General features: G+C 36.6%; 2 protein-coding genes and 1 long non-coding RNA gene across 3 annotated transcripts in view; 1 reads left to right on the top strand and 2 right to left on the bottom strand.

Moving 5' to 3' along the window:
• Nucleotides 1-1,987: 1,987 nt before the first annotated feature.
• Nucleotides 1,988-17,150, bottom strand: LOC139980866 (uncharacterized). Its single transcript, XM_071992859.1, has 3 exons — nt 14,796-17,150; nt 2,194-2,290; nt 1,988-2,034 (listed from the first exon to the last, which is right to left on the bottom strand). The coding sequence occupies exon 1, from the start codon at nt 16,408-16,410 to the stop codon at nt 14,803-14,805; it is 1,608 nt and encodes a 535-aa protein (XP_071848960.1). The 5' UTR covers nt 16,411-17,150; the 3' UTR covers nt 1,988-2,034; nt 2,194-2,290; nt 14,796-14,802.
• Nucleotides 17,151-21,306: 4,156 nt separating this feature from the next.
• Nucleotides 21,307-24,577, top strand: LOC139980572 (uncharacterized). The gene is made up of 2 exons (XR_011797594.1): nt 21,307-21,816; nt 21,871-24,577. It is a non-coding gene; the product is annotated as an uncharacterized lncRNA (long non-coding RNA).
• LOC139980558 (ATPase MORC2A-like) overlaps nt 23,567-26,138 on the bottom strand; it is a 32,750-nt gene continuing 30,178 nt past the window's right edge. Inside the window, exon 28 of the mRNA XM_071992284.1 lies at nt 23,567-25,963. Within this exon, the coding sequence (XP_071848385.1) occupies nt 25,874-25,963 (90 nt within the window). The 3' untranslated portion in view covers nt 23,567-25,873. The remainder of the gene's footprint in view (nt 25,964-26,138) is intronic.

Here is a 26,138-nt window from a genome sequence, read left to right as displayed (position 1 = left end):
ACATTCCTGATGTGCATTGTCCAAGCCAGAGATATGCTTCTACTACTGCAAAGCTGCATTACTTAGCAGCCTCTCTCAATTTTTCACCTTCCAGGTATTTTGGCATGTTTTTACCAATCTAGGAAAGGAATGAAACAATTAAAGTATTAAATGGTGTGTTAACGATTTAGGATGAAAAAGAGGATTAATCGTTTGGGACTCACAGCCTGTGTTCATGAACTTTCATAAAAGGCGAAGGTCAAATGTGTAAAAGTGCAGTAAACGATAGAGGCTTGGAGCAAAACGAGTCAATAGTGATTGTTAATTAAACCACTTCAAAACCAACGAGTATGGTATCGGTTCAAGATTGTTTTTGTTCTTGTCATTTTACAGTACATGAAGGTTGGAGCACTGAAAGATCTCTGTCAAAGCGGTTTCCTTTCATTTTAGACAAGTTTGTTTTTGCTTTGAAAGTCTTGTCACTTCTGGCGGACACCCCAGTAAATTAATTGTTCAATTTCCTAACATATCCAAACTGGTCCCACTTTACCAATAATCAGTGGGCTATCAGCTAATGCAATTCCATATGAATTAAACATTAAGCTAAACAATAAAACTTACTTGATTTACATATATAAATGATTGCAAGGAGGTTGCAATAGTGCATGCAGTGTTATGCACCCTTTGATGTTGAACTTCCCCAAAACAACAGAGTGACAAGAGAAAATGCCAAGTACTTCATTTCATCTGCAAGAAAAGGTTTGTGAAATTAGTGTAAATTTGATACAGGAAAATAACATTCACTGAAGTTTCTTCCCCAACCCCCAACCCCCACCCCCCCTCTTCTTAGATCACCAATGTATCTCACTGCTCTATGACTACAATTTTAACAAAGACTTGGTTTAGGTTTAGTTTTTGTTGTTGTAACAAGCAATATTTTGGATATTGTATCAGAAGGTAAAAACAATGAGTGAAGAGTTATAGACATTTTATGTGTATGACACTGTTCATGATTAATCATATAGGGTTGCGGGAATTCTCTGGTATTGAAAAATGATTTATGAAATTGTTTCCGAACCTTTCCAGAAACAGAGGGTCAGCCCAGGGTATACAGCATGAACATTGCAGCAATATAAACGGACATGTGTTTTTTTTTTTATGAAAATGGTATGTAAATTTGAATGGCAAATCTTCTGTAGTAAAGCATGTCAGAATTTTGGTATGGAAATATTTTACTTCTGCTTGACAGTATTCAGTTGCATTACATTGAACAGTGCTTACCATCCCAGGGTTAAGTAAACTGCAGCCAGAAGTTTTCTTCATGTAGTTTGCGATGGTATGGAAGGCTCAGGGTCAGGGGCGTAGCGAGCGGGGGGGGGGGGTGTGGGGGGTGTCAAACCCCCCAACAATTTGGTCGCTGTCGGCAAATTTTGGGTCTGTCGGCAAAAGGAGAAAAGGTGAAGAGAGCGGAAGGGGAAGAAAGAAGGAAAGCTGAATAGAGAAAAGGAGAACGGGAGCTTCTTCCGTGCCAAATTTGACTTAAAATATGCACCAGATTGCATCTAAGGACGTTTCAAAACTAAACATTTTCCAAAGGGGAGGGGTAGACCCCCTACCCTTAGACCCCTCCCCCATTTCAGTCACCACTTCCAGATCCGTCGGCAAATCAAATTTGACTTAAAATATGCACCAGATTGCATCTAAGGACGTTTCAAAACTAAAAATTTTCCAAAAGGGACACCCACTCCCCTTAGACCCCTCCCCCATTTCAGTCACCACTTCCAGATCCGTCGGCAAATCAAATTTGACTGAAAATATGCACCAGATTGCATCTAAGGACGTTTCAAAACTAAAAGTTTTCCAAAAGGGTAGGGGACATCCACTCCCCTTAGACCCCTCCCCCATTTCAGTCACCACTTCCAGATCCGTCGGCAAATCAAATTCTCCACACCCTCCCCAACAAAAACCCCTTCGCTACGTCCCTGCTCAGGGTTGTGTTTCATGTACTGTACTCTGTCATGGCTGTTAGCTCCTCTTGGGACAAATCTTCTATTTCTGCCAAAACAAAATGACACATAACAGTAGAAAAGACTTATTTATTTCTGCACCTAACAGAAGCTGGTCACATTTGTTAGAAAATATTTTAAAAGTATAACAAAATTAATTCCAAAGGTTTTTATTTGAGTTTTGTACCATGTATGTATAAGTACTTACCAGTTTATATCTGGGTCAATCCATGCCAAATCAACAGAGGCCTCCACGTCGACCCTCTCAGAATCGCCTGAAATTGACATAGTGTCTTGCCATATGTCTTAAAGGATGAAATTGGGCAAAAAATATGTTGAAACGTTTTGGTTGCTAGGATATGGCCACGCCTAGCAACCAAATCCAGATTTGCATTTCAAGAGCCCTAAATTTGTGTCAAAGTTTGGAGGCATCTTTTGCATAAATATAAAGTATTTTATGTCTGATATTGCAGATATTGCGGAAGACATGTGACCAGTCTTCGAATTTAGCTAATTTTGAGGAAAATTTACGTCTCAATTTGGTAACAATAATTAAAATGGCAGAAAATGAGATAGTGGCCTTTTCTTGCCCTACTTTGAGTGTGCTCCATATTCACAAGCAAAGACATGTTTGAGATTTAATGTGCATAGGATCCTTGTCCAGTGGTAGTTGTACAGGAAAAGTGCCAAAAAAAATCAAGCGGGTCGTATGTTTTACGAACAGCACCCTATAAAACTTAAGAAATCTAACTTCTGGCCCTAATTGGGGGTGCAATTTGAGCCTGTGGGTAAATTTCAAATTGTCTTTAAGCACTAATTTTTAGGAGTGTATTAACCCTCTCTTTTTAAAACTAAAGTCTCAGCTTGAGGCTTTGATAAGCCAATGATGGCTTCTTCGCAAGTTCCTGCTTGGCAGGAGGATCTAAAATACATACATACATGTATATTAAGTAGATTAGCAGGTTAAGATTAGATTACGTACACAACCAATATTGACCTGACTAATTTACAAATAGAGAACTTTTGAACACTGCAGCTTGAAATGTTGATACTACTGATATTGTAAACGCATATCTACCATCATCAATTAATGTTAGATAAGTTTGATATTTTATATAATTCTCGTCAAAAGGAGCCTCTCTGCTTGTTGTGATATAGTTCACGGGTTACATAGATAGTTATATAATCCCTGCGAGATGTTAATCAGTCTGTTCAGAGATGCGCTCGTCTGGCTTTATTTACTTCCTGGCGTTAATTACTTCCCGGGTCCTCTCTGACTGTTATGTAATCAATAGGCAGAGATGGCCTAATGTTTACCTCTGGTCAATATGTTCTTTGTAGAAGCAAGGAGTCCTTATGGAACAACTCCCTGGTTGAAGCAGGGCAGTTTACTTCTATTGGGAGATACACTGAGGTTTCACTCCAATATCCCTGTACCATATATATGGACATTGGTCAATAGATAGAAAAGTATCTAATATCAGTATTCATTTTAATTATTACTGTACGTAAGTATTGGAGGATGTTAATATGTAGTATCAATTGGAATTTTAATATTGTCTGTTTGAAATTTTGATTGCACTTTACCGACAAGTACTGTTACATTTCTAGCCAAGTATAACTTGGCTTCCAGTTAGTAGTTGTATTTATGTGTTGTCAATTACTACTGTTGACTTCAGCATCCTGATAACACTGACAGAAACAGCAGAATCATTATACTGTAATCATTCTTTATCTCTGTCAGTTTTCAGTACAGTCATCATGTGAAATGGATTTACACCAGGTCAACGTATACATTTCATATCAATAAATTTCTTATCGATATATTCCATATCAAATCGTCAGATTTAGGAGTATTCGTTGAAGTTCCACCTCTTCTAAAACTTACCAAATTCAGTCGTATGTTTTGTAACACAGTGCATGCACGATACAAGCATGTTCTGAAAATATCAGTTGAATTCCTTCAAAATTGGCTGATTAAATTCCGCAGTTTGTCGACGACCGTGACATTTTCTTGATTTTTTGAGGTCTGATTTCTCAGCAACTAAACATGCTATTAAAGAATCCTATAGTTTATATCCCATTGAAATGGAAACAAAGGATATGCAAAAATTGTCTTCTGGCGGTACTGATACAGTTTACAAAATGTAGAAATTTGGAAATATATATAATAGTCGACATGCTTAATGAATAAAACTGACTACACTTATAATAGGTTACGATTATCATCGAATACCATAAATGGCAACCCTGATTTGGGTGGTTGATATTCTGTTATGTAAGAATTAGACACTGATGTTGATACATATTTCTTTGATATATCACATTCGCTATCAATCTGTACATTTATGAAACAGATTGATCTCCGTATGAAAAGTGTTAATTTTATATTGCCACCAGGTAAATATATATATATATATATAAATATAAATATATATATAAATATAAATATATAAATATATATATATATATATATATATATATATATATATATATATATATATATATTTATTTATATATATATATATATATATATATATATACAATGAAAACTCCTTTCCTGCCTAAATTGCTAATTCCAACAGGAAAACGTTACACCATATACTTAGCACAACACAGCATGTTGTTCATGGGCCGGAACGATATTCATGTTTTCATAGACAACAAATTAGTTATCTTTGATAAAATTAATATATGACTGTGCAGACTTGATGAGGAGGAAGCTCTAGAAATGCGGCACAGTAACTAGATATAGGCTATGGACGCAGTGCCTATAGTGGAATTGCGACCAATAACTCAACTATAACTCGTTAGTTAATAGTTAATAAATGAACTATAACTCGTTCATTTGTAACGATAAATCAAATTGAATTTTATTACTTCGTTACGGAAAGAGATGCGGGTGTACATTTTATCCATAATTATATATATATATATATATATATATATGTATATATATGTATGTATATATACATATACGTATATACATATTCATACATACATATATTCTTTGCCTTTGTCGTTTACCGCCATTTCATTAACATAAAGTCTGTTCAAAGTATCTCTTTCGAGATCCGGCTTTAGGAATCACATATGACTTTCGAGTTGGTTAGCATCATCTTTGATCTCTAGAGTAAGGCAAAATATTTCACCAAAAACAGAACTAGTATTGTTCGATACAGGTGTCAAACCCCTACAGTGAAATTACGACCTTCCTTACCGGTTTCGAACGCCTGGACATACAATCAGCGTCCATGTATATATTTGTGTGATTCAGTAGTTCACTTCCTGCTGCAAAAGTGCTCAATACATAGTCGTACATATACCTAAACGGTAACTTACAGCATGTTGTGACCTAAACGGTAACTTACCTAAACGGTAACTTACAGCATGTTGTGACCTAAACGGTAACTTACCTAAACGGTAACTTACAGCATGTTGTGACGATCATCGCCGCAGTTTCCGTTTCAATTTCAATTGTACAACTGATTTCAAACTTATATTTTAGGATCAACTTCAAACTTGATTGTTACAAGTGCTGTTGTAAAAACATAATGAACAAGTTAGGACATGGTGCATCTTGCATGTGATGATATACAAGCACACACTGGCAAGATGGTTTTTGATGATAAATTGTCACAAATCTCACGTGGTATTCACCACAGCTGTATTTTCACTGACTGTTCGTTTGAAACCTATATAGCCGTATACTCCCACCAGGCATATTGACTACGAATTACTCCTGCATGATAGCAAAATGCCAGGTCCCATTATTGATGAGCTGGCAGGTAGCCCTGCATCGAAGGAAGGTGTGAATTAATTTTTGGAGTGTCACCAGGTAATGCATAGGTTAACCAGACACTTTATAATGAAAGAAACTATGGTGTTGTGTGTAGCCTAATCACTCTTAACATTGTTCTCGTGGAACTGCTCAAACCTGACCAAAATGGATGTCTTCCTTGCAGTTTTTGATCTGCCATGAGCAAAGAGGTAGGAACATTGCTGCTTCTTTAGTTGCAAAATTTACAAAAAGTTAACGCACACAAGTACTCAAACCCAAATGTCATTTGTCAGTCCACAAGAGAAGACCCACACACACACACGTCGCACACACACACACACACACAATCATAAGAAAAAAGGCACTGTGCTAATCAGTTATATTGGGTAGTTATCTCCTCATAGATCAAGAATGATGTTTGCGTTTCGCGTCTCCTTTCATCTATTTTCTATTTTGTGTAATCCGGTTCTGTTTCTATAGTGTTTGTCTCATGTGTATACTGTTGTGTACATACTGTATACCTGTACAACATCCAACTACTGTCAGGTTGCAATCATGATCAACAAGATATTTTTCGAGTTTACAATTTTCTTTAAGAATTGTAAAACCAAAGACAAGTCGTAAAACATAAGCATAATCTTCCTTAAGTAAGTATATGACACAGTTTGATACAATGTGTGTTGACTGGTCCCGTTTGAATAACTTATATTTTCACTCGCATTATATGCAAGTAACAGTTACATATTTACCATAGTCTTAACAAAAATATGTACAAATGGGCTTTACAAAGACCTCACAATGTTGGAAAAAAACAAGAAAAAAGGGTACTTGAAATGTTGACCATGAATAATTAAAAAAAATTAATTATACAGTGAAAGATAAGAAATAACATAATGGAGATAGGCTACAGTAAATATATCCTATATACCCAATTCCACTTAAAATAACTCACATATATTAGCTGTGTTAAACCTTGCTACCATGAACTGAAATAGATAAATAAAAACAAACCTTGTTCCCCCGTTCAATAACTGATAGTCGAAATAGGTTAGCGGTATTTTATGTTATTCGCAGGTTTTGCTGCTAAGCGAATGATAAAACATCAATATTTTGATATTAAACGTTGTTTTATCTCAATATGTTGACGTTTTAATCCATTGCCCAGTAACATTTTATTAATGTTATTTTCGTTTTAACTATAGTGCCACCCGAATGAGCCAACGACTAACATCTACCAAAAGTACATTTTGTTGGGAGTTCCTAAACCCCGACGGTTTTCTATCTCTGCCACTCCCCCCCCCCCCCCCTCCCACTCTTTGGCAGCTTCCAACTCCAACTCCAGGACTGGATAAGACTTGATAAAAGAGGTTAAAACAATGTTAAGCTGGCAACTGTGATTTCACATAGCAGACAGTTTAAGGGATGTTTAGATTTTAATTAATACATTAACAGATAAACCAAATTTCCAGTTTTCATTTTCAAAGTGGCACTGCAAGATACAGTGCTACCACAGGATTATCAATGTAATTAAATGTTTTCCCTTATCAGCATGGGTGACCTCGAAACTTTTTACTCAGCAGTAAACAATTTTCGTACGCTGCTCATGGGGGGCCTTAAGGGTCTAAAATTGCCTCAATTGACACAATTTTTGCACCACATATACCTCCATTCATGCAAGCCACAACAAAACTGAATCCTGATGGATAACATATGAAAATTCCGATATTTTGTCTAAAACAGTCATATCCAACTCACTACGATCTCAATAATATATATATATATATATATATATATATGTATATGTATATATATATATATATATATATAAATATATCTATATATATATATATATATATATATAAACAGATAAACCAAATTTCCAGTTTTCATTTTCAAAGTGGCACTGCAAAATACACCACAGGATTATCAATGTTAATATATATATATATATATATATATATATATATATATATATATATATATATATATATGTATATATATATATATATATATATATATATATATAAATATATATATATATATATATATATATATATATATATATATATATATATATATATATATATATATATAAACAGATAAACCAAATTTCCAGTTTTCATTTTCAAAGTGGCACTGCAAGATACAGTGCTACCAAAGGATTATCAATGTAATTAAATGTTTTCCCCTCCATTGCATTAACATAAAGTCTGTTCAAAGTATCGCGGACACCCTAACCACTAGGCTATGGACATACAATCAACGTCCATAGCCTAGTGGTTAGGGTGTTCGCGTACAGAGCGGAAGGCCCGTGGTTCGAATCCCGGTGGAGGCTGAAAGTTTTTTTTCACTGTTTCTTGATTTTCCAACTCATTACGATTTTCATTTATATATATATATATATATATATATATGTATATATATATGTATGTATATATATATATGTATGTATGTATATGTATATATATATATGTATGTATATATATATATGTATATATATATATATGTATATATATATATATATATATATATATTAATATTAATATTTATATATATATATATATATTTATCTATATATTAATATTTATATATATATATATATATATATATTTATGTTTTTATATATTTATATACATGGACGCTGATTGTATGTCCAGGCGTTCGAAACCGGTAAGGAAGGTCGTAATTTCACTGAAGGCGTTTGACACCTGTGTCGAACAATACTAGTTCTGTTTTTGGTGACATATTTTGCCTTACTCTAGAGATCAAAGATGATGCTAACCAACTCGAAAATCATTTGTGATTCCTAAAGCCGGATCTCGAAAGATATTCTTGGAACAGACTTTATGTTAATGAAACGGAGGTAAACGACAAAGGCATATGTATGATCCAATTGTTCACTTCCTGCTGCAAAAGTGCTCAATACATAGTCGTACATATACATATACGGTAACTTACAGCATGTTGTGACGATTATCGCCGCAGTTTCCGTTTCAATCTCTCTCCTCGTCTCCTTTCATCTATTTTCTACTTTGTGTAATCCGGTTCTGTTTCTATAGTGTTTGTCTCATGTGTATACTGTTGTGTACATACTGTATACCTGTACAACATCCAACTACTGTCAGGTTGCAATAATGATCAACACGATATTTTTCGAGTTTACAATTTTCTTTAAGAATTTTAAAACCAAGACAAGTCGTAAAACATAAGCATAATCTTCCTTAAGTAAGTATATGACACAGTTTGATACAATGTGTGTTGACTGGTCCCGTTTGAATAACTTATATTTTCACTCGCATTATATGCAAGTAACAGATACGTATTTACCATAGTCTTAACAAAAATATGTACAAATGGGCTTTACAAAGACCTCACAATGTTGGAAAAAACAAGAAAAAAGGGTACTTAAAATGTTGACCATGAATAATTAAAAAAATTGATTATACAGTGAAAGATGAAAAATAACATAATGGAGATAGACTACAGTAAATATATCCTATATCTCCAATTCCACTTAAAATAACTCACATATTAGCTGTGTTAAACCTTGCTACCATGAACTGAAATAGATAAATAAAAACAAACCTTGTTCCCCCGTTCAATAACTGATAGTCGAAATACGTTAGCGGTATTTTATGTTATTCGCAGTTTTTGCTGCTAAGCAAATGATGAAACATCAACATTTTGATATTAAACGTTGTTTTATCTCAATATGTTGACGTTTTAATCCATTGCCCAGTAACATTTTATTAATGTTATTTTCGTTTAACTATAGTGCCACCCGAATGAGCCAACGACTAACATCTACAAAAAGTACATTTTGTTGGGACTTCCTAAACCCCGACGGTTTTCTATCTCTGCCACTCCCCCCCCCCCTCCCACTCTTTGGCAGCTTCCAACTCCAACTCCAGGACTGGATAAGACTTGATAAAAGAGGTTAAAACAATGTTAAGCTGGCAACTGTGATTTCACATAGCAGACAGTTTAAGGGATGTTTAGATTTTAATTAATACATTAACAGATAAACCAAATTTCCAGTTTTCATTTTCAAAGTGGCACTGCAAGATACAGTGCTACCACAGGATTATCAATGTAATTAAATGTTTTCCCTTATCAGCATGGGTGACCTCGAAACTTTTTACTCAGCAGTAAACAATTTTCTTACGCTGCTCATGGGGGGCCTTAAGGGTCTAAAATTGCCTCAATTGACACAATTTTTGCACCACATATACCTCCATTCATGCAAGCCACAACAAAACTGAATCCTGATGGATAACATATGAAAATTCCGATATTTTGTCTAAAACAGTCATATCCAACTCACTACGATCTCAATAATATATATATATATATATATATATATATATATATATATATATATATATATATGTATATATATGTATATATATATATATATATATATATATATATATATATATATATATATATATATATATATATATATATATATAAACAGATAAACCAAATTTCCAGTTTTCATTTTCAAAGTGGCACTGCAAAATACACCACAGGATTATCAATGTTAATATATATATATATATATATATATATATATATATATATATATATATATATATATATATATATGGATATGTATATATATATATATATGGATATGTATATATATATATATATATATATATATATATATTTATAAACAGATAAACCAAATTTCCAGTTTTCATTTTCAAAGTGGCACTGCAAGATACAGTGCTACCACAGGATTATCAATGTAATTAAATGTTTTCCCCTCCATTGCATTAACATAAAGTCTGTTCAAAGTATCGCGGACACCCTAACCACTAGGCTATGGACATACAATCAGCGTCCATAGCCTAGTGGTTAGGGTGTCCGCGTACAGAGCGGAAGGCCCGTGGTTCGAATCCCGGTGGAGGCTGAAATTTTTTTTTCACTGTTTCTTGATTTTCCAACTCATTACGATTTTCATTTATATATATTATATATATATATATATATATATATATATATATATATATATATATATATATATATATATATATATATATATATATATATATTAATATTTATCTATATATTAATATTTATATATATATATATATATTTATGTTTTTATATATTTATATACATGGACGCTGATTGTATGTCCAGGCGTTCGAAACCGGTAAGGAAGGTCGTAATTTCACTAAAGGCGTTTGACACCTGTGTCGAACAATACTAGTTCTGTTTTTGGTGACATATTTTGCCTTACTCTAGAGATCAAAGATGATGCTAACCAACTTGAAAATCATTTGTGATTCTTAAAGCCGGATCTCGAAAGATATTCTTGGAACAGACTTTATGTTAATGAAATGGAGGTAAACGACAAAGGCATATGTATGATCCAATTGTTCACTTCCTGCTGCAAAAGTGCTCAACACATAGTCGTACATATATACCTATACGGTAACTTACCTAAACGGTAACTTACAGCATGTTGTTACGATCATCGCCGCAGTTTCCGTTTCAATTTCAATTGTGCAACTGATTTCAAACTTATATTTTAGGATCAACTTAAAACTTGAATGATACAAGTGTTGTTGTAAAAACATATTGAACAAGTTAGGACATGATGCAACTTGCATATGATGATATACAAGCACACACTGGCAAGGTGGTTTTTGATGATAAATCGTCACAAATCTCATGTGGTATTCACCACAGCTGTATTTTCACTGAGTGTTTGTTTGAAACCTATAGCCGTATAAACCCACCAGGCATATTGTCTACGAATTATTCCTGATAGCAAAATGTCAGGTCCCATTATTGATGAGCTGGCAGGTAGCCCTGCATCTAAGGAAGGTGTGAATTAATTTTTGGAGTGTCACCAGGTAATGCATAGGTTAACCAGACACTTTATAATGAAAGAAACTATGGTGTTGTGTGTAGCCTAATCACTCTTAACATTGTTCTCGTGGAACTGCTCAAACCTGACCAAAATGGATGTCTTCCTTTGCAGTTTTTGATCTGCCATGAGCAAAGAGGTAGGAACATTGCTGCTTCTTTAGTTGCAAAATTTACAAAAAGTTAACGCACACAAGTACTCAAACCCAAATGTCATTTGTCAGTCCACACGAGAAGACCCACACACACACACGTCGCGCACACACATACACAAAATCGTAAGAGGCACTGTGTTAATCTGTTATTGGGTAGTTATCTCCTCATAGATCAAGAATGATGTTTGCGTTTCTCGTCTCCTTTCATCTATTTTCTACTTTGTGTAATCCGGTTCTGTTTCTATAGTGTTTGTCTCATGTGTATACTGTTGTGTACATACTGTATACCTGTACAACATCCAACTACTGTCAGGTTGCAATAATGATCAACACGATATTTTTCGAGTTTACAATTTTCTTTAAGAATTTTAAAACCAAGACAAGTCGTAAAACATAAGCATAATCTTCCTTAAGTAAGTATATGACACAGTTTAATACAATGTGTGTTGACTGGTCCCGTTTGAATAACTTATATTTTCACTCGCATTATATGCAAGTAACAGATACATATTTACCATAGTCTTAACAAAAATATGTACAAATGGGCTTTACAAAGACCTCACAATGTTGGAAAAAAAACAAGAAAAAAGGGTACTTAAAATGTTGACCATGAAAAATTAAAAAAATTAATTATACAGTGAAAGATGAAAAATAACATAATGGAGATAGGCTACAGTAAATATATCCTATATCCCCAATATCACTTAAAATAACTCACATATTAGCTGTGTTAAACCTTGCTACCATGAACTGAAATAGATAAATAAAAACAAACCTTGTTCCCCCGTTCAATAACTGATAGTCGAAATAGGTTAGCGGTATTTTATGTTATTCGCAGGTTTTGCTGCTAAGCAAATGATAAAACATCAATATTTTGATATTAAACGTTGTTTTATCTCAATATGTTGACGTTTCAATCCATTGCCCAGTAACATTTTATTAATGTTATTTTCGTTTTAACTATAGTGCCACCCGAATGAGCCAACGACTAACATCTACCAAAAGTACATTTTGTTAGTTCCTAAACCCCGAGTTCCCCCCCCCCCCGAGTTCCCCCCCCCGAAAAAGTTCCTAAACCCCGAGTTCCTAAACCCCGACGGTTTTCTATCTCTGCTCCTCCCCCTCCCCCCTCCCACTCTTTGGCAGCTTCCAACTCCAACTCCAAGATTGGATAAGACTTGATAAAAGAGGCTAAAACAAGGTTAAGCTGCATGGCAACTGTGATTTCACATAGAAGACAGTTTAGGTGGTGTTTAGATTTAATGCATTGACAGATAGACCACTTGAAATATCCAGTTTAAATTTTCAAAGAGGCACTGCAAGATACAGTGCTACTACACTCCACAGGAATATCTATGTAATTAAATGTATTTCCTTATCAGCATGGGTGACCTCGAACCTTTTACTCAGTAGTAAAACATTTCGTACGATGTTCATGGGAGGCCTAAAGGGGTCTAAAATTGCCTCTATTGACACAATTTTTGCACCACGTATACCTCCATTCATGCAAGCCACAACAAAACTAAACCCTGATGGATAACATATGAAAATTCCAATATTTTGTCTAAAACAGTCACACACACACACCTGCACACACGCATATATATATATAAATATATATATGTATATATATATATATATATATATATATATATACATATATACATATATATGTATATATATATATATATATATATATATATATATATATATGTATATATATATATATATATATATATATATATATATATATATATATATATATCAGACTCAACCAAACCAGTTTTCCAGTGGCTGAACATCATTTTAATCTTCCACTTCACAATATCGACTGTCTTAAGTTTGCCATAATCCTGGGTAATTTGTCTGACCATAATAAAAGAAACTTGAAGGAAGTCGAATTGATCCTTAAAATACGTTCAAACTGTCATGGTCTCAATAGGGATATGGCTTTTCTTTCCGGGTTCAAGCACTTTGAGCAGTCTGAGGCTTGCGATAGACTATCGTGATTTCAATCACTCTTTTTACGCCTGACGAAAGAACAGGGTGTCCGAAAATTTGTGTAGCGTGTAGTTATTTCTTTTCTATTCTAAATATTATGTTGGATTTAAAGGCATTACATGTTGTCCTCATCTTTTCTACTATATATATATATATATATATATATATATATATATATATATATATATATATATATATATATATATATATATATATATATATATATATATATTATATATAAATTAAATTAGGTAAGTGATTGGAAGTAAAACAGCCAATGTTTGGTTTTTGCAGAGCTTTTGAGCAAAACTAGCTCTTCTTCAGTGCATGGTCACATACGAAAGTGACAAGGAATAGCAGGAATTGAAACTGTTTACTGTTTCAAAAACTTTTTTTTCTTCCAATCACTTACCTAATTTAATAAAAAATAAATATATATATATATATATATATATATATATATGTGAATATATATATATATATGTGAATATATATATATATATATATATATATATATATATAATATATATATGTGTGTGTGTGTGTGTGTGTGTGTGTGTGTGAATAGTGGAACATTGTAGTTGTTACTGTTTCAATTCATTTATTTTTGCAGTTTTCCTTTCTGGTTATATATTGCTGGTATACGTTTGCTGGTATACGTTTTGTGTGCTTTGTTTTCTATAACGTAAGCAGACAGAATACCACAGTTCCTATACAGAGTGGAACAACATACATACATATATGAAACACAAACACACACACACATACACGCACACATATATATATATAAAGGAAATATGGCTGAAAGGCTGAAATTTTTTCACTGCTCTTGATTTTCCAACTCATTACGATTTTCATTTATATATATATATATATATATATATATATATATATATATATATATATATATATATATATATATATATATATATATATATATACATATATATATATATATATATATATATATATATATATATATTAAAAAACCACTATGTTATGCCCACAAGCTGCTCGATTTTCGCATGTGGTCCGGTGAATATTCGTAGTCCTTAAGCCAACGATGGCGTCCGCAAGAAACACAAGTGTCTTCCCATGAGGATGAATACACGTTAAATGGAGTACTAGGAATACCCTTTTTCGATGACATTGAGTCTTCTTGTAGCCTCGTTATTAGCTGACATATAGTTCCATCGCTCACTGCACGTTTGTAATGGTCCGGCGTTGTGTCTTGTTGTATTTGACCTTTTCTTTTCCATGTGAAATACTCCTTGTAAGCTGTGTCATTTCCATCGAGGTATAACAGATACTCCGCCATCTCATCCATTGATTCGAACTGATCAGCATGGACGAAAGAGTTCGGTGGCGCTAATTTCACCAAGTCCTCCAAAGGTGGACCAATTACCACAGGAACTGTTCCGAGTGTTAACATATTCCAGAACTTCTCGGTGATATATTCATTACAACAACTGTTTTCTAACGCTAAACCAAATTTATAAGTTTTCATGAGATTATCAAATTCCAAAGAACAATCTGCTTTCCAAGTGGCTGAACAGATTGATAATTTCCCACATTTTCCATAGGTATCTACTGATAAGAAACTTTCCAGATCATTAACAAATCTTTTCCTGTTCCATTGTAAAGTTTCACAATGACTTGCTGTCCACGATATAAGTCTCTTCTTACCTGCGAGATGGTCTGTACCATTCCAAAATCCCTTTGGTTTTCCTATCTGGAATGGTTGATAACTTCCATAAACAGTCGTTACATCGGTATGACTCAGGAAGGTATCCGCAAAGTCATAAGTTTCATTTCGTAAATTCCAAGGAGGCAGTAAACCCCGAACATAGATGGCACTCTCAATGGTACTGAATACCCAACGTTGATTTTCATGTTTGTATCGTAATAAATCCCTCCAGAGATTCAGTGACATGTAACCACCAATATGTGTAAAGACTACAAGATCGGCCGATGCGATAGCCATTGGAAAATCGACGTGATCAACTACCACAGTACATGTATTTACATTAGATTTAGCTGGCCTCTCCTTGACCTTCATTAGATTTGGACATTTAACGATGAACGGAAACTTTCGAAGGATAGTCGCAAATTTACCACCGAGTCCAACAAACATGACTCTCTTACAACACTGAGGAGACGCTTTGCTTACGTTAGAAACGACGGTATTATTGCAAGTTTGTATTATCTTTGGATCATGTTTGGAGGAAGACTTGGAAAGTGTAGCAGCTCCGGGGAAGACATCAAATTTTGGAACAGAAAAGCCTCGTTTATGCGCTACGAAAAGGTCATCTTTCGATAAATTGTGACCATATCGAGTGTCCAGTAGTTCGTCCAGGAAATACTCGTGCAAAGTATCCTCTGGATCCGATACGTTGAAGCTACTCCAAACTGAATCATATGTTCGAAAAGACTGATCATTATCGTAGCAAGTATAGAGCATCCCACTGTAGTATTGGTTGCCGACATGAAGACCAAAAATGACTACAACACATACAGTAAAACAAACGAAGAAAGTACGACTACTTTGACCCATATTTTGAGAACTTCTAATTATACTAACGAATGTATAATGATCCTTTCTCATATAGGACACAATCAGGACAAGGCAAAATAAAGTCAAAGCCTATGAAACACCAGCAACAGAAAGCACTGTGGTTCGGCCACATTCCCGTTTGCAATTCACAAGGAAACATCCAATTATTGTCTTTCTCTACTTAAAGAGACACCTCCAAAACTCTGTTACTGGTTAAAATGTTGTTCATAGCTCTCGATGACCCTCACCGAAACGAAGTTTGCACGGAATAGAAATGAACAGCCTGCAGACTGTTGTCCATGGTTGTTGCTGTTATGTAACTGTGCAGATCGATAACGCTTTTTTTGTCCAACCGTATATAGTGTGTAGCCCAATGCACATACAGGAATAAAAAGATTAGTCGATGCACTGAGGCAATTCTATTGTACACGCAATTCTGTTGTAGACGCTGAACAAAAAATTTGTAAAGATCGGATAAGTACGGCTTTGTAATAATATCTGCAAGGCCTGAAGCAGGCTACACCGGCAGTTGTTACGTCAGCTGAATGAGGGTATAGCAATCGTGCGACGCAGACATTGAAGTTTGGAACGTCGAGAGGGAAATGTATTATGTTGCTTAACTTTTATGCTGTCTGTTATCATGTAATTGTCTCTTTTGATTATGTTGTCTCCTTTAATGTTGTTATCTCCTTCAATGTTGTTGTCTCCTTCGATGTTGTTGTCTCCTTTGATGAAGTTGTGTGCTTCAACGTTGTTGTATACTTTGATGCTGTTGTCTTCAGTGGCGGAGAGTCCATACAGTCAGGGGGGCGGATGCCCCCCCCCACCGACGGACTCAAATGGACTGCTAGCGCCCTTTTCAGCTTTGTACCAGTTACTTATTCGCGATTATTGACTTTTTTTATTGCGCTCTCATCTACCTATTGACATTTGTCACATTTTGTTGGTGTAATTTTCTGACAAAATGCTCTAACGGCGGTCTTTATGGTAATTTATCAAAGTTTTTATCAAATTAGCAAGGCCCGGAAAGGCTCATTTCCGGCGATCTTGACTAAAAAAAAAATCTGTACGCTCCGCGCCAACCTGTGGTGGCGCTCCGCTTAGATAGTGTCGAAAGCGCCCCTACAGACCATTCTTGCCCCCCCCCCCCTCTGACCAAGACCCCTAGCTCCGCCACTGGTTGTCTCATTTGATGTTGTCGTCTCCTTTGGTTTGGGGGCGCTGTTCACTTTATGGCGTCGGAATACGTGTACAAATTCAAAGAATTTAGTGCTTCAGAAGTCGGAACTAGCCAAAATGTCCGAGAGAGACCGACTAACCCATCCTGTAGGGCTAGGTTATACGAATAAAATGAAAGCAGAAATGATGGAAATCTCTGTAAAGTCGGTGCAGAACATACGAAAGTCTTTCAATCTAAGAAAAAGAGATATATGAGGTTCTGAAGCACTAATTTTGAAGGTGTTTGATTGACTGCCATTTCGTCATTTTGCATTCGATTTGTCTGAAGTGGTTAGTGGAGTTATGAAGGTCGTTTGAGTTCACGAGAGGTCATTTTCTGAAAACGTTAAACATGCTAGACCTAGAGTGTTTCTCCAAATTTGCTGAAATGTTGTGGAAATAACGTTTGAATGGTGGTGAACCAAAGTTGTTCGAGGAAAACTATTTTTGTCGTCAAGTGCATGAGGGCATGGGCTGCGATCATGCATAGGGGGACGGGGTGGGGACATCTCCCCCAAATATTTTAGGTGGGGGGATATAGTATCTAATATCCCACCCAATATTTGATGGCATAGTTTTTTGTGGCTATAAATATAAATAATGCGTGAGATTATTTATCCAAATCATATTTGGCGGTGGCTAAAACTTCATCCAATACATGCCGCATGAGGTAAATGACTCTTCGTGGTCGTTTCTGTGACCTGTGACCGTATAGCAGGTTGTCACTCCTGATAATTATCATAATATATGTACATCTCTTGTGAATGAGTGTAAGCTCGTCGATCATGTGTGATCCACATGCATCGATATGGGTCAACTGGGTTTCCATTTGGCCTGTTTTCTACCAGATTTCTAACTGCAGGCGCGAAGCCAAGGGGGGGGGGGGGGGAGAGACCACCCCCTTTTGCATATTTTTTTTTATGATATCGCTAGTAATTTCAAAATAGAAAAGCTTAGATGCAATTTATAAACAAGGCCTCGGAAGTGCCATTTCCAGCGATCTGGGAGGTACTTTCGGCCAAAATATGGTTTACGCTTCGCGCCAACTCATTGTGGCGGCACGCTTAGTTAGTTTGCCTACAAGCTTTGCCCCTCCCTTGGCAAATTACTCGCAACGCGCATATCTAACCGTGACACATTTTGTTACTAAATATCACCAAAAAACGACACAGGCTTTCACCGAGAGAAGTTTTTACTTTTTTTTCCGAAATGAATTAGCTAGACGGACCATGGGCGCAGATCCTGGTGGGGACAGCGGGACGCGTCCCCACCAACTTTTTCAGCTCTGGGGACATGATATACCGTGTCTCCACCAATTTGTCTTGACCAATCGCTGCATTGCAAATTTCCCTGTATTTTGGCGCAGTTTGATCCAACATTGTGAAAATGACATGCAGCAGTTCTCATATCATTACATTTATCCACAGTTGTGAAATATTGAAAGGAAATCGCATTTGCGGCAGTCTATAATCGTGTTCTAGGAGAGGAGCCAAGACCCATTGTATATAAAAGTCTACTTGGATTATTTGTCCCCTGGTTTTTTTTCTTCTGCAGACGCCCATGTATTTCCCCAAACTAAATTTCTTAGCCATAAGATCTCAAATTTAAAGAGGTTTGGGAGCATCATTGGGTCTGAGAATTGTTAGTTCCGGCGATCTGGGAGGTACGTTTGCCAAAAAAAATTCTTCTACGCTACGTGCGAACCAATGGTCGCGCTCCGCTTAGATAGTATCAGAGAACAGATACGCGTCCCCATCATTATCCAAGACTGATCTGGGACAAACTAAAACGAATGACAGCGAATGACCGAATGACAATTGACTTTGTGCAGGGTTAATTATCATTTGCGAATGACAGCGAATGACAGCGAATGACAGCGAATGACAGCGAATGACAACGAATGACAACTACACACAGTGTTGAGTGTGGAGCCTGAGGTGGAGAGAGAGGTGGGTGGAGAGGGAGGCGTGGAGATAGAATGATTCAGGGCCGTCTTAAGAGATCACCGGGCCCTGGGCCCGGCAATAGAGCGGGGCCCCTCAATCAAGTGAGTTCGAAAAAGTTGTGTGAAAAATTGACATCCTTGACAATCGCTCAAGCATAGACATGCCTGCATTTACCACCCCTCCCTATGTCGCGCAGAAAGCATAAAACTTTAGCTGAATAACATACGTGATATATCTAAAAAAAGAAGAAATACATTATAGAAGAGTAATCTTCCAGTTGCCCTCCATCCCTTCCCTACCAATACTGGACTCACCATTTGTAACACCCTTGTGTTGAGTCTTTCAACTGAAAGGGGGTGTAGGCGGCTTTACACTATCTAACGCAACGTAGTCGCCAAGAACATGAAGTATTTTCTAGGGAGGGCCCGAGGAACATGGACTTATAGCATGCTCCTCATGGTGAAACATAATTGCACCTATTAGGTGAATTGATTGTACTGTTAAAAGTAGGAGAGACTAGCGTAGGTTCTTATGACCAACTAGACCGGTTTCTGCTCTCAAACTTTATAGGAGGAGCTTCATCAGTAGTAGCCTTTGAATATTTTACATTCGGCCTGGGCGTCTCGTTCTCAAAATGCATATATTTTCTGTGCACGAGTTTCTATGGACTCATAGTGCAGATATAAGAGCATCTAAAAGAGCTTCGTGTGAACCTTGAGAGTCAGCTTTTTCTTCGTTAGTACGAAACCTTAAGTTAACAAAGTAAATCTTTGAGATTTTTGGCCCTTTTGTAGGCTAGAATCGGTTCTTTTGGAAACAGTTTGGATAATTCCGCGTGTTGCGAGATTAAGTGCCAATGTTTCAAAAGTGTTTTTTTTTTTCAAATGCGTGGTTTTGACATGGGGTGTATAGGTGAGCTTGGACACAAGTGGTGGCTCCTTTTGTTTAGGTTTGGTAGTGAGGTATTGCCCACGGTTTTCAAATTTTATGCCTTACGTGGCCTTATGCCTTACGTGGCCTTTATGCCTTACGTGGCTGAGGCAATTTTCTCTTTCTTATAGTTACGGAGTAACAGTTTCTCTGTGCCAAGCCTTCTGTGTAAGCCCCATTGTATATTCCAGGGTTGCCAACTCAAATTCGAATATTTAATGTCAAACTCTCAAGTGTTTGACCAACTCTCGTCACAAGTTGTCAAGTATCGAATTCAATCAGGCATAATGGCCTATTCAATAAGTTTTCCTCCCAGATTAAGACATGGGGTTATTACGATTGCGGGGCCCCTGACATCGCGGGGCCCTGGGCCAGGGCCCAGTGGGCCCATGCGTTAAGACGGCCCTGGAATGATTAACGGAGTGGAGTAAATGCGGTTATTGGTTTTTTGCGCAAAATTAATTTGAGGAAAATCGCATGTTACGTGGTTGCAGGGTTTTGGTGTAATTTACGGATAGAAATCACAGGGAAAGTTTTTGTGTGAGATTGCGCTTGAGTGCTGTGCTTTTTACCTCTGTAGATTTATATAGAAAGATAACTGAAGCCTTTTCAAGATTATATAGTATTGTTAGTTTCTAACAATTAATATCGGAAAAATGACGTTAAATTTACTTTTAAAATCAGACTTACAATTTCGCTTACTATAAGGTGCGTTTTTATCTTGTCCGTACTTTACTAGATCTAGATACCTACTGTCATTCGTTTTAGTCAACGCATTTTTTTAGTGTGTACAACATATTGTCATTCGTTATGTGTAACGCAATTGTCATTCGTTTTAGTAACACCCGACTGATCTGCGCCCATGATACGGACCGCATCCGTAATGATACTCATGTTTAGTATGTAGTTGTGACACATTCAGTACAACTAGGCTACTAGCCTACTCTCCCACCGGAATTGAATAATCTCAGACCGGTGAGTAACCTCCAATTTATCTCCAAGCTTGTGGAGACAGTTGTAGCGAATCAAGTTTTGCAACATTGTAATCGTCATTGCCCTTTACCTGCATTTCAGTCCGCATATAGACAGCACTATTCCACTGAGACTGCCTTGCTCAAGATTCATTCAGAAATCATGCAGTCTATTGATAAACAAAACGTTGTGCTTATGATACTTCTAGACCTCAGTTCCGCCGTTGATACGGTAGATCATTCTGTTTTGGTGAACATTTTGGAACATGAGTTTGGTATTAAGAACACTGCTCTCAACTGGTTCATCAATTACCTTGGGACCAGGTCACAGTTTGTCTCGCTAGATGGTGTATATTCCGAGGAAATCCCTGCCGAGCATGGAGTTCCACAAGGCTCGTGTCTAGGTCCGCTGTGTTTCACGCTGTACACTGCATCTCAGTTCCGAGTCATTTCTACACATCTGGACACAGGTTTTGCTTATGCTGATGATACTCAGTTGATTCACAGCTTTAAACCGCTGCATAACACCACAGAAATCGATGCTTTCAATCTTATGCAAAATTGTATCTCTGATATTAGGGATTGGATGGCTGCTCATAAATTGAAGCTGAACGATAGTAAAACTGAGTTCATTATTCTCGGCACTCCAGTCCAGCTCACAAAGGTCGTCAATAAGTCTATCAAAGTTCGTGGTGCTTCCATTGCTTCTTGTGATCAGGTCCGCAACCTCGGGGTTATTTTCGACAGACACATGAAAATGGATAAACATATCAGTAAAGTTTGCAAGACTGGTTTCTATTATATTTTTAATCTAAAGAAGATTAGGAAACATATGTCTTCTAGAACTATGAGCACCTTGGTTCATTCATTTATTCATAGCCATTTGGATTATTGCAATAGTTTGCTCCAGGGTATTCCAGGGTATCTGATTCAGAGACTGCAAACGTCTGCAGAACAGCGCAGCCAGGCTTGTTGTAGACTGCTATGACTTCAACACACCATCGTTGAGTATCCTCCATTCTTTGCACTGGTTGCCTGTTGAATTCAGAATTAAGTTCAAAGTAGCCTACTGCTCCTGGTGTATAAGTGCATTCATGGAATGGCACCCGCCTATTTGTCAAGAAGATCTGTCCTTCCAGGTCAATACTCTTTATACCTTGCGTTCTAGCAATACAATCACTCTCACTGTTCCCAGAACTAAACTGAAAACCTATGGCGACCGTGCCTTTCCATCAGCCGGGCCCAAGCTCTGCCCATATCTGTGCGGAGTTCTCCCACTCTCAGTCAGTTCAAGTCTTGTTTGAAGACTCATTTTTTCAAGTTGGCGTTCTATTAGGGTTGTACAGCGCTATTGAATACTTCGTAGATTTTAGCGCTTTATAAGTTCATTTATTATTATTATTATTAACTAGTCCTAGTCCGACTGTTTGCTGTTAACGACAGGAGCTCGTTAAGGTCACATACAAATGTATAAATACGCGATTGTTATATCTTAAAACTGTAGTTTCAATCGTGAACATCCTGTACGACTGCCAGTCGGGATTTTACCGAGTAAAGCCGACGCAAAATCATGATGAAACACACGCACACTACCCGACTACTCACGATTTTCCCCAAAACGACAGTCGAGTTGAGTCGGGGGTCGTGATCAGTGGAATAGTGTGCGGTGGGCTTTGGATACCTCTCATTGCTTGGAAAATGTAGTGTGTAAACACTCGCGCAAAAAGAAACGTCTAATGCCGGTAATCTGACCTAGTTTCGAATGAGGTGTAACAGAAGTGTTAGACACAACCATCGATCCCAGAAAATACACACACAGCTTGCTACCGTCGGTAATTAGACACTAGTGTACAGTGCGTATATACAGCTGCGGTCAATACCCACAGCAGTGTATAAACGATACAGCGATGAACATCTAGGGTCTAGCTAAAGATAACAAGGTAACAAGGTATCACATTTCATTACTGTCTGCATTTTGTAGCGACACGAACAAAACGTCACTTGCAAGCAACAGAAAGTTAATTTTTTTCAGATGGCCGCACGCGGTTTGGGGCGAGTCTTCAATGCCTTTAAGTCGATTGGGGAAATTATATGGAGTATGTTATGCGAAACTCCCAAGAACAAAACAAAGACGAAATATCCTTTAAATGTACATAAAAGTGTATTTGAGTAGTATGTACATCATATACAAAGATACAAAAAAATAGAAAGGGGCAAAAAAGAAAATGGAGAAGGAAGAATCAAGATAAATCCTCCCTTCCTGAAGAAGTAAGCCTCTTTAGAAAAGACTGGTGAGGATTCGTAGCATTCAGCAAGTCATTTTACGTAAACGGTAAGTACAAGCTTACTGGCACCACACGAGGATTGAATCACTGTATTTACGTTTCAATATTGTAGACAACACGTCATAAATTTTTCACTTCCAAAGTAACTTGGACAATTCAAATTGCGATAACTGTATAGTACGGAAGCGTATTGGTGCCACACGAAAAAATAAATAAAATAAAAATAAAAGATAAAAAGTTTCGGAAATAAGGATAAAACTTTTCGAAATTTCGATTTTGTGTGTGTGTGTGTCAGTGTACGGCAGGATAACGCTTCCGTAGTTAAAGGAAAAATTTGTATCATATTTTGAGGCAGAGCCAACTTGTTTCAAGACTAAGTTCAAACTACCTTCTTTAACCTCCATCGGCTTCTTTATAAGAAGTATCCCATCATCACAAAATCTGGCAGCATGTATATACAGGTCATACAATCTTTGAGGGAGTAGAAAGGACTAGGGGTTGGGGGGGGGATTATAAAGGGGGAAGGGCTGATAGGTACAGAGAGCTGTAGGCAAGAAAGATCAAAATGCTAAAGATTACGCTCATTTCAATTTTACCTTCTGGAAGTGGAAATGAGGAAATGTTGCGCGCACGAATCAAACTTACAACCCCTACACACCCCCCCTCCAAATTTATACCACAACATGAGTTGCACGACTCATCACTACAATATGGTTTCCATCGTTAGCTCTAACGAGGACAAAAATGCACATGAAAGAAATTGGAGCAAAAAGTAAAACAATATTTACACAAGAAAAATAAATAATGCCCACTGATATCAGATGGTGGTTTCTAGCGACATATTGGATATAAAGCACCAATAAATAAACAGATATAAAAATTCTTCTCTCATCACCTACTCGATTCCTCTACCTCCAACCCTTGTCTCACCCCCTAGCCCCCTCCCCCTGATATCTTCCCTTCTTTCATTCACTCCTAAACCTGTCCAGTTATATACCTCGTTTTTCTTTCAAGAGACACCCTCATACATAAAGGAAACTCCAAGCAGCCATCAAATTTTAATTAATTTACATTAAACTAGGCTTTTTCTTCTTCCTCTATTTTGTTGTGAAGAATAAATTATGGCCATCTTACCCCCTCTAAATTTACATTCCAAATCGCGCAGTTTTGTGGAATACAGTTTAATATCTGGCAGACTAAAAAAAGTTACCTCCTAGACTCATTTACCTCTATAGCTCCCACATTCACATAAAATCGACTAATCTCTGACTCAAAGAAGGAATTTTATGTCAATTATGAAATGAATATATCTGCATACAATGATATGTAGCTTTTGACCCTGTTATCACCAATTTTCTTCAAAAGTCCCAAATGTTTACTCCTGCTGATTTTTTTCTTTTTTATATCATTTTTTTAATTTGCCTGTTGCTCTCATTAGAAACAGCATATAATCCTAATAGCACTAATCCAATTTTAATCCCAACTAACCCATTTATTATTCTCGTGGAGCCAGGATTAACGGTTCGGTTTTCTGGTTTCATTTTTTTTCTTTTCTGCGTTTAATATAGGATGTCTATACCTTACATCTGGTTTACTTCAATGAGATGAGAAAATATTTAGAAATAACTCATTTGTCGAGGCTTCACTTGTTGTTGCCAAATTTCTGTCATAAGAATACAAAATGCCTTCCCTTTTTTATTTTCGCCGACCAATCTTCTTCGACCGAATTAGGAATATCCAAGACGGATGGTATGATTACCCCCAACTGCTGAAGGAGAAGGGGAGCCATTCCACATGCAACTGCCTCAGACGTGTTATGAGTCACTTTGTCCAACAGTGATAGTTTTAAGAAAACAAAATCAGAACTGGACACAAGTAGCATGCAATTTACATCGTAGAGCTAGTTAGGCTAACAGAGACAGTGCAAAGGCTCGGTGACACTTCTGTAACACACACAACGTCGCAATTTGATCAGAACATGAAAAAATAGTTGCGTACGAACTTGCTTATTGATGAGGCAAATGAGACATTTCTTAAAAATTCTTTAAAACCACCCAAAAGACCAAAATATGATGCAGGGAGAAAGGAGAGGACATGATCCGCGAGCTCCCTATATATGGTTTAGATGCCCATCTTGTCCGTTTTATGAACTGGAATTTTGGTCTCACTGTGAGCTTTGGGTCGCTTCTTTCAGACAAACGGCAAGAATTTCATCCACTTCGTCTCCTTCCTGGTTCTCTGGCAAGAGATCGTCCTGAAAGAAAGAACACAAGACAAATTGAAGGCTTCCCACACAAAATTAAAACTTTCACCTTTCCATAAATTCCAACGACGTGGAATCCTGAAACTAGAAAGCCTTTCACAGACTATTTTGTTAGGCCTGGAGGACCGGGGGGGGTGGCTCTTATTGGGGATAGGGTTGTCAGATT

The sequence above is a fragment of the Apostichopus japonicus genome, chromosome 15 (genome assembly GCF_037975245.1).
Source record: "Apostichopus japonicus isolate 1M-3 chromosome 15, ASM3797524v1, whole genome shotgun sequence".
In the NCBI taxonomy this organism is placed as follows: domain Eukaryota; kingdom Metazoa; phylum Echinodermata; class Holothuroidea; order Aspidochirotida; family Stichopodidae; genus Apostichopus; species Apostichopus japonicus.
Note: the sequence above shows the minus strand (reverse complement) of the source record. Positions and strands in the feature narration are given on the sequence as shown.